Raw genomic sequence first — 9,907 nt, 5'->3', positions numbered from 1 at the left:
CACTCGATGATGTGAAAACTCAAGGAAAAAAAAGGTTGCAGCAGTCGTAACATCCAGATCATGCTAACATGGCTTGTTGATCATAGATCCACAGAGTGTAGGGTCTACTACGTAGCAGCATGGAGATTCACAAACGAGATGGATGAGCAAAATGTAAAATTCTTAGGCATTTGGAAGGCATGCATGCCTTTGATCATTTCAAAACTTTCAGGTGGCTCGTGAGAGAGAGCATGCTCACCTTTCATCCGTCAACAATGCTAATGGAAGAAGACTTGCCAGGGGATCATCATCATGGCATTTAGCAGGAACAAGGGGGTATCTCTTAGGAGGGGCAGTCATGAGGCATGATTATAAGAGAGAAGTAGGTTGGATATCTAGAGAAATAGAGAGCAAGGAGAACGGGACACGAAAGGAGAATATGCAAATTTTATATATCTTTTCGAACCACACACACACACCCCGTTTAAAAAACTATTTTCAATTGCACGAATTTAATTTGATAATTTGTAAAAATAAAAATACACACATATAGTATATATATGTTATGCATACATGCAATGCTACAAAAACATTTTCATTTTCCCAACTAAAAGGAACGTAAGGTCCTCGTAAGGCTTATCCAAGATCCAATTTTAATAAAAAACATTCAAATATTGAGATTTATAAATAAAACAAATTTCATTACTTAAAAAGGCAACCTAGGACCCAACCTTGAGACTTGATAGAGGTAGATTCTAACCTGTCAAAGATAACTCAGTCTACCCATAATACTAATGTAGACCAATAGTGGTACATTCTCTATGTTGGTAGTGCTTATGCTTATAAACACACAATGACAAGGACATCAGAAATAAAAGTAAGCCAAGTTCTTTAGCATAAGGTACCTCCTTGTGCATACAAAAAAATTCATCAAAAGTAGTGAATAGGTTAAATGTGTTTAAGAAAGTGTCTCTACTCTTCTATTGGCTCTTAACTCTTGTTTATCCTTTTTTAGTGTGGTCCATAGATCTAAAGAATTTTAGTGCTAATATTCACTGGCTCACCATCATGAGGAGCACCTTCCATAAAACAATAGTGTATGGTTTTAAAGCTAGCATGATCACTTATGTTTTCAAAGAAAATGCCTCAACGAATCCATTCTTTAAGAGCTTAATCCAAGGGGTACCTTTGAGCAACCTATTTTCTTTGAACTTCATCTTATTTTAGTTGAGAAAAAGTGTTCTCTCTCCTCTTCTATTGGCTCTTAACTCTTGTTTGTTGTTTTTTTAATCCGGTCCATAGATCTCAAGAAGTATAGTGCTATTGACTTGCTCACCATCACGAGGAGCACATTCCATAAAACAATAGTGGATGGTTTTAAAGCTAGCAATGCCTCAATGAATCCATTGAGTAAGAGCTTACTCTAAGGGGCACCTTTGAGCAACATATTTTCTTCGAACTTCATCTTATTTTAGTAGACTTAACTAAACACATTTAAGTACAATACGATCTTGAAGCAAGAACTCGTAGACTTCTTAGTAGGAAAAGCCAACCAGCACCTTAATTATCAATTGGAAGGGGCAAAAATCCAGCCGCATTACAAAAATCTTAAATCCAACATCGAGCTGCATGTGCGCTGGATGATGCGGAAACTCCTGAAAGTTGCGAAAACGGAGGTGGCAGGACTCGCAACATCAAGATCATGCTAACATGGCTTGTTGATCACAGATCCACAGAGTCCAGGGTTTCCTGCGTAGCTGCAATATGCAGATTGACAAACGAGGTGGTGAGCAAGATGCGGAAATCTCAGGCATCTGGAGAGCATGCATGCCTTTACTTGATCGTTATACAACTTTCAGGTGGCTCGCGAAAGACATGCTCACCTTTCGGCAGTGAACCTGGAGAAAACGCCATTCGTTGGGATAGGGCCCGAGAGACCATTATTCATGAGATGACTGCGGGAGAAAACGCAATGTTATGGTAAGGAGTCATGTGACTAAGGTAAATTCGATGGCTTGTCGTGCATAAAATAATTCACAGTCCAGGGCCAATATTTGTACTCACAGAATCTGCAGATTGGAAAGATTGCCCAACTCAGAGGGGATGGGCCCCGTGAGATCGTTGTCCTGGAGCTGCAAAGCAAAGAGGTTGGGCAGACTGCCGAATTCTTTGGGGATGGACCCAGAGAAGTGGTTGAGAAAGAGGGAGCTGCGACAAGAGAGATCGTTAGAGCAAATGAGTGACAAGCTTCGCTTAGCTTAGCTTATTGACTGAAGGTGAATACACATGGTGGGAAGCTAGAGTGAGGAAGCCGCACAGGGACTGCAAAGACGGAAGGTTTGCAAGTTGTGGAGAGAGCGGACCGGAAAGACCATAGTTGGGCAGATCCCTGTTGGAAAAATGCAGAATCAGGAGCCAAAACTTATTAGGGAGCAAATTAAATGCGCGTTTAACAGGTGGTGGGTAGATGAGTACACTCGGACGACATGGTTGTTGTCGTCGCAGGTCACATGGAAGAAGGTGCAGGGATCCACCAGGTTGGGATCCCAGCTGGCGAGGGCGTTTTGCGGGTCGGTAAGCCCATTTTTGAATGCAATCAGAGCGTCCACTGTAAAATACAAGCCGTCGATCGGTTAGCAGAAAGCAATGTATTATATTTGTATACGCTATTGCATGAAGAGGGAAGGCTTATGCAAAGTAGAAGCCTAATATTTACCCTCCGGGTTGGCGCGAGCGAGAGCCGGCAGGAGAGCCCATAAGGCGAAAGCAGAAAGGATGAAGTGCTTAGCAGCTCCCGAGCGCTCCATGGCGGCTGATTGGAGATGAAGAACGTAGCTGAGAGCAAATCGATTGTGAAAAGGCGTTGATTGTGAATGGAAGGTTGCTGGTGGTGTGTATATATAGGCTGCAAGAAGCACGTAGTCGGCCCCGATTGGTGCAGTCGGTCCGGTCGGCGTGTCTTCGTTGCCATGGCTAACTGCAAACTCGTTTTCATCGCCACATTCTAAGCATTTGCATTGGACTGCCATCTGCAAAATAATGACGGCATAAAATCAGGAACACCACTATCAAGGGCACGCACTTGCACTTACGGACATGTGAGTTTGGATGTTTCGATGGGTGCAATGGAACGTTTAGATGTGAGGATGCACGCTATGAAGGATGCGGGGATGTGGGCTATGTCATATGCATCCACGTGGATAAAAACTCATAAGTCACCTCTATGTGATGTATGCGAAGAATGCACATGCACTCGTGCAAAATATCTACTTTTATGCGAATGCACATACTATGAAGTAACGTGAGCATTTAATGCCAATAGACAAACTAAGAAAGTTTTCAATATAAACTTTCCATTACAAAACAAGTAAAAGTCATGTAAGTTCATTATAAGGAGTGTCTTCCAAAATGGCATACAATGAGCTAATGTCGGACCATGGACAAAAGGAGCGAACTATAGCTTCTCACACAATTCTAATTGCATGCACTATGTCTTCCATGGGTCTCATAGCCATATTCTTACCACATCTTTTCTCTCCTACAAATTTTGCATGCTTTCATGCCTAGTCTTCTCTCCTTTGGCATTCTTCTACATCATTTTTCCTTTTGCATGCCTTCTCAAGTGTTTGAGAAATTTCAATTTAGTCGTGGCATGATCAGCCTCAACAAAAGCCAATGTATCTTCCAAAAATAGATCATCTCAATGAGGTCTGGTCATAATCGGATCATCTACGTACAAAAGTGCAGTAGTAATGTCTTCCCCTTGAACTTTGTAGTAGAGAGTATGATCTGCATTGGACTTCATGTATCCCAGATCAGCAAGATACTTGTCGATTCTGTTGTACCAACTTCTGAGTCCTTGCTTTAAGCCGTAGAGACTTTTCTTGAGATGGCAAAACTTATTCTCCTTTCCTGGTTAAACATAACCTGCTGGTTGTTGCATGTAGACTTCCTCGTCTAGGTAACCATTGAGAAATGCACTCTTAACATCGAGCTGATACACATTCTATCTGCTGAGTATTGCTAGTGATATCAAGAACTGTGAGCATAAGTCTCATCATAATCTTGACCATATTGCTGTGCAAATCCTTTTGCAACTAGTCTGGCTTTATGTCTTTGAATACTTTTATCTGGATTATACTTCACTTTGTGTACCCATTTGTTTTGCTATGGCCTTCTTTCTTGGTGGAAGGTCGCATAATTCTCAAGTATTATTCTTATAGAAAGCATCCATTTCTTCATTCATAGCAGTTTGCCATTCTGGCTTGTCTATGGCATCTTCAAAGTACACTGGCTCTTCTGTAGCTATGATGGTAGTCATAAGAGCATAGTTGGTGGTTTCAACCTGAATTGCTTTGCCTTTCTAAGCATATCTCAATCTGGCTGGAGGTCCGTTTTCCTTAGTAGATCATCTGAGATGTTGTGGCTCTGCTTGGGGTGTTACTGGCAATTCTTGCTCTTCTTCATCAACCATTTCTATGGATGACCGTGAAATCGGTGCGTCTATCTCCTGTTTGTTTGAGGTTTTCCATTCTGGTTCCTCATCAAAGATTATATCTATGGAGATAATGACCTTGCGATTGATGGGATCATACAACTTGTATGCTTTGCTTTCTTCACTGTAGCCAACCATAATGCATTTGCATGACTTCGCATCCAATTTCCTACAATGATCATCATGTATGTGGGCATATGCTATGCAACCAAATATGTGGAGATGCCCAATGTGTGGCTTGTGTCCAGTGAATGCTTCATAAGGTGTCATACCCTCAATCAGCTTGGTAGAAAGCTGATTAAGCAAATAGTTTGCAGTGGCTATTGCTTTTGCCCAATACTGATTCGGAAGATTCTTCTCACTAAGCATTGCTTTAGCATTGTCTGCTCAAGTTCCATTCTTCGTTTCAGCTCTTGCATTCTGCTGAGAAGTGTCTGCACAAGTGAATTGTCTTCGAATGCCGTGACTTTTGGAAAAGTTTATGAATGCTAAAGCTGATGTATTCACCTCCTCAATCTGATCTCATGACTTTGATCTTTCTGCTTGTCTGGTTTTCTACCATGGCTTTGAATTCTTGAAAGCTGGAAAACACTTCAGATTTCTCTTTCAGAAAGTAAACCCAACAATATCAGCTATAGTCATCGATGAAAGTCAAGTAATAATGTGACCATTGATGCTGCAGGTTTGGGCATAACCCCATACAGCTGTATGTATCAAATCAAGAATACCTCGTGCTCGAGACGTGCTTCTGCCAAAGTTGGTTTGCTTTGGTTTGCCGAAGCAACATGCTTCGCAAACTTTTCCAAGAAAATGTAGCTTAGGAATCCCAATTGCCACATTCTGATTCCTAAGATTATTGTCCTTGTTTTACCCAAGTGCAAGTTTCGAGGATATTGGTCACCTACAGTCGTGTCATTGCACATTGTAGCATAGGTGTTCACAAGTGTAGCATAGGTCCTCGGGTGCTATTTTGGTAAGAGGTGTAGGCTAAAGCATGGAAAGCAGATCTCATGCGTGTGTGAATGAGAAAGAGGGCTTGATTATAACGATTGATGGAGGCTCTCGCCTCCACGGGAGTTCAAGGGTTTAGAAGGGGGTTTTAGGGTTAGAAGTGGGGATAGGGTTGAGAGAGTTAACTAGGAGTTCCAGGGTTCAGAGGGGGTTGCAAGGTTTAGGAGGAGTCCAAGGTTGAGGATGGAGAGCTAATCTTCTTCGCGGATTCGAGGGGTAAGGGTTGACGAGAAGGGAGGGAGGAGGAGGAGGGAGGAGGAGGAGAAGGGAGGAGGAGGAGGAAGGAGGAGGAGGAGGGAGGAGGACGAGATGGAGGAGAAGGGAGGAGGAGGAGGAGGGAGGAGAAGGGAGGGAGGAAGGAGGAGGAAGGAGGAGGAGGAGGGAGGAGAAGGGAGGGAGGAAGGAGGAGGAAGGGAAAGGAGATGGTGGGAGGAGGAGGACGAGAGAGGAGGAGGAGATGGAGGAGAAGGGAGGAGGAGGAGGAGGGAGGAGAAGGGAGGGAGGAAGGATGAGGAGGAGGAGGAGGGAGGGAGGAAGGAGGAGGAGGAGGAGGGAGGAGGAGGAGATGGAGGAGAAGGGAGGAGGAGGAGGGAGCAGAAGGGAGGGAGGAAGGAGGAGATGGAGGAGGAGATGGAGGAGGAGGGAGGAGGATGAGGAGGAGGGAGGAAGAGGGAGGAAGGAGAAGGAGGAGGGAGTTCAAGGGTAGAGAGTATAAGGGTAAGGGCATGCTAGAACATGATAGTGTAAGAGAGCATGGACGCAATGGAAATCAATCGCATGAACACAATAGTGAGCTTGAACACTGAATCTTAAAGAGTGGGAGCTTCATTCTATTGAGAGATATTTATACATGTTGGTCTCTCCACTTTTGGGGGGGACCTTTTAGGTCTCTACACACAGTGGGGGGACCTTTTAGGTCTCTACACAAAGTGAAGGGACCTCCGAAAGTGTAAGCTTTTAGTCTCTCTCTCTCTAGATCTTGATTTTGCAAGTATGATTGGATCTTTTCTAGAGAGGATTTTGGCTATCCTCATCCTTTAAGATTTATCATACTATCTTTTAGGCTCAAGATATTATAAGTGGAGCTTCGCCTCTACTCTACACACACAATGCTCTCATAGTTGTTGTCCTAGACTGCACTTCTGGCCCTTGTTGCCATAGGGTTAACAACTCCCTTGGATCATTTTGATTACCCGCATCCTCGGGTTATGGTTGGGTCTGCAGACGATGTTGTGATGCGGTTGTCTTTACCCAATGAGTATGGTAAAGATGGTGGCAGTGATAGATGGAGCGAGCTCTTGTCGATTTTTCCCTTGTAGTCCATGAACACCGTAGATTGCTTGCTCAGTTTTTAAGAAGCTAGTGTCAACCATTTCTTCAAACAAACACACATAACGCCCTTGAAGGTATATGGCCCTTTGAAAGAGGCGACTTGTTGTTTGAGCATCTATCTGTTGATTTGGATTGAAGCTGAGGTTGAGTAAATGGTCATCAATGGTGAGGGACACCTGCAGGATGACTGCTAAGGCTTCACTGTATCTTGCACTTTCCTTGAGTGTTTTGTCATAATAACTGCTTTGCATAATTTATGAATGTCTGTCCAAGGCTCTAATGAGTGTTTCCTAGCTTGTCCATTTGATTTTAGAATTTCTATTGATTAACAGCCAATTGCGAGGTGCATTTGCAGCACCGCATCAAATGTGGGATGCGTGCGAAAGGAAGATGGAGCCTGCATGTATTCAAGGAGGTACTTTTCATTAAGCAGCTTTGGTATATGCCAAGCAGGCTGCGGCTCTAATTTCATGATGATGTTTGGAGTGATTTGTGCTTGGTGGATACTCATTGAAATTCTCGAGAGGTCCCATCCTCCTCTTGACTGCATGTTTGGGTATTGCCTCCAAAAACCACCAATGGGATTACCATGCATGGTAATCCTATCTGTATCTTATTGCAACTCCCTTGTGGGTGTGTGAATTGGATTATCCAATTCTTGAAGCTTATTGATGGAATCATTAATGGTGTCTTCCATTGAAAACTCAAGGGAGATTGGAGGGACATATGGTCTTGGGGGAAAGGAAGATGTTGTAGGGGAAAATATTGAGGTCTCGAAGCAAGTAGTGAATTTGAGAAGTTAGTAGGGATGTTGGAGGAAAGTGGAGGGAGAGCAGGACAAATTGATTTAGTAACTTGAGAATCCTCAAGGGATGGATTGTCAAGTGTTGGAAAAAAGTTAGGTGTAAATGGATGATAGGATTTAGATTCTTGGATTAGGCGATAGTGATGAGAGGCATGGGCAAAGAGGCATGGCAAGGAATATGGATTAGTGTGGATTTCTAGAAAGGTATGGAGGATAGTACTGGAGTTAGGTCTCGGGGGGGTCAATATGTATAAACCCTCTATATCACGTGCGTTCAAGGCCTATATTTAAAATCCCTTATCTGTAAATTCTTTCATTAATAAAATGTACCCCTTTTCTATACAAATCTGTAAATTTTTTCTGAAACTATTTTAAATAGTCCCTTATGTATATTTATTTATGTAAATTTTAGGAATAAAAAATATCCTTCTGTTGAACTCACGTGATAGGGTTACATATGATGAGTGACCCCCCCGAGAGTTAGGTAGTGCTATGAGTAGATCAGAATAGAGAGTGGCAAGATAGGGGAGATTAGATTGAAGGTATACCACATATTCCTCTAGCAGATCCCTGTCACTTCTGGTAGGCATTGACAGCTTTAATTTTGTATTTTTCTAGGAGTTGTATCCCATGGAAGTTGCTGGTGATTGTTGTAGTAAAGGTAGGAGTCCGGCTATTACCCGAAGAGGGAGGCTTCCCATCAAGCATTCATAATGTAACTAGTATTGCATCAGCCTTTACCCGTATGAGATTTGCATGCACTGAGAGACATAACACATTCCTCTCATCTTCATCCATGTGCTGGCATAGATCTCGGAGATTCTTTGTGCTTACTGGTTTGGTCCAATCAAGACCAGTTACTACATGTAACATTTTGATTTGCAAATGTAGTGATGCCTTGTATCAAAAGATCTTGTGCTGACCCCTCTGCATCGTCATCGGCTTGACCCAGTAGTTGAATTTCCAGCTTGGAAATTATAGCTTTTTGATTTTGCCACTCCGTGCACTTATATTTATACTTACCCAATGTGGAGGTGTATGCAAGCTTTAGACTCTTTGCTTTTATATGATGTTATGAATTGACAAATGTATTCTGTCATAGCAAGTGTTGGTGAGAAGGATTTTAGCTTCTTAAAAAGACTACCTAGTCCCTTTGACTGCAAGAAGTTGTAAGCATTGGGTAACATGGTGAACGTTGAGACTCGTGGCCATACAAGCTATATTGTTCCATCTGTTGCTAGCTGTTTGTTGGTCTGGTCCTCAAGGTGTTCTGAACCTACATCTTGCATAGTCAATTACTCTGGCTCAATTTCTCCTGCCTCTAGTATCCCTTGGTTCTGTGGCATTTCTTCTTAGCATGTTGCATTTATTTGATCATCAGTATCACTGTCTAGGACCACTAGCCGTGGTCGTTTTGGTGTTGACCTCTAGGTAGGTGATTCTGGACTGTGTCCTTCTTCATGTTGGTGATTTGAGGAGGGTTGTTGAGGTTGAGGCTTAGGCCGTTTGGCATGGTGTCACTTTGTCGATGGCATTGTAGACCTTTTTCCCATCTTAATGGACTGTCTTCACCCTAGCATTGCACACATGAATCAGGTCCCAGTTTGACAGTGCCAAAATAGTTTCATGTGCCAAGAGTGCCTATTTCTTTTGTGAGTGGCTAATGCATTTGACTCTTTTTGATGACGGTGCTGTGTGTGTGGATTTAAAACAAGTATCTCTTGGGGCTTTTATTTGTGCAATTTATTCATGGTGCTTGAAACGTGTGGGTGCGCTATGCATGACTAGTGAGGTAGGCATTCGTCCTATATGCTTAATTTAGTATTTTGCGAGAAGGACTTCTTGCTGTTGCTTCCCCTTGGAAATGTCCACTTGCAATGCCTTCATGTGCTTCACTGAGGATTGGCATGATCTCATATGGCATCACACATCTCCTTAAAACCTCGTCCTTGCCCATCTTGTATAATTGTCCTGCAATGAGTTGATAGGGTGCAACTTTTAGAACTAGTTTCCTAGCATCCATTGCTTTCATTTTAGGAGGTGGTCTTCCTGCCATTAAATACCCAATGATGTCTGCACACCAATCAGGCACAGCATCTATTTGAAATAATGCGGCATCTGGTAGGTCATCTTCTATTCCTTTCGGCTCTTCTCTTGTCCTCAATCGTGACATGTGATCGGCAATGAAATGTTGAGCTCCATTTCTCACCACGATTTTGAAATCGAATTCTTGTAGCAGTAGAAGCCATCGAGTGATCCGTCTTGTGGTACATGGCCGATTCACA

General features: G+C 42.8%; 1 protein-coding gene across 1 annotated transcript; it reads right to left on the bottom strand.

Moving 5' to 3' along the window:
• Positions 1-1,684: 1,684 nt before the first annotated feature.
• LOC147905767 (leucine-rich repeat protein 2-like) lies at positions 1,685-2,786 on the bottom strand. The gene is made up of 6 exons (XM_087376543.1): positions 2,696-2,786; positions 2,455-2,587; positions 2,297-2,368; positions 2,044-2,187; positions 1,863-1,934; positions 1,685-1,736 (listed from the first exon to the last, which is right to left on the bottom strand). Exons 1-6 carry the CDS (start codon positions 2,784-2,786, stop codon positions 1,685-1,687), a joined length of 564 nt encoding a protein of 187 aa, XP_087232669.1.
• Between the last annotated feature and the right edge of the window lie 7,121 nt (positions 2,787-9,907).

This window comes from Dipteris shenzhenensis, chromosome 1, assembly GCF_047967505.1.
Source record: "Dipteris shenzhenensis isolate YYH24624 ecotype China chromosome 1, Dip_SZ_1.0, whole genome shotgun sequence".
Lineage (NCBI taxonomy): Eukaryota > Viridiplantae > Streptophyta > Polypodiopsida > Gleicheniales > Dipteridaceae > Dipteris > Dipteris shenzhenensis.
This window is presented reverse-complemented; position numbering and strand designations above follow the sequence as displayed.

Bases quoted from the DNA above. Each gene is read 5' to 3' on its own strand.
- LOC147905767 (XM_087376543.1), bottom strand. From the start codon at position 2,786: ATGGAGCGCTCGGGAGCTGCTAAGCACTTCATCCTTTCTGCTTTCGCC. The intron at 2,588-2,695 runs GTAAATATTAGG...TGTATTTTACAG, and splicing joins CGCTCGCGCCAACCCGGAGG to TGGACGCTCTGATTGCATTC. The intron at 2,188-2,296 runs GTGCGGCTTCCT...CTCTTGTCGCAG, and splicing joins CTTCCGTCTTTGCAGTCCCT to CTCCCTCTTTCTCAACCACT.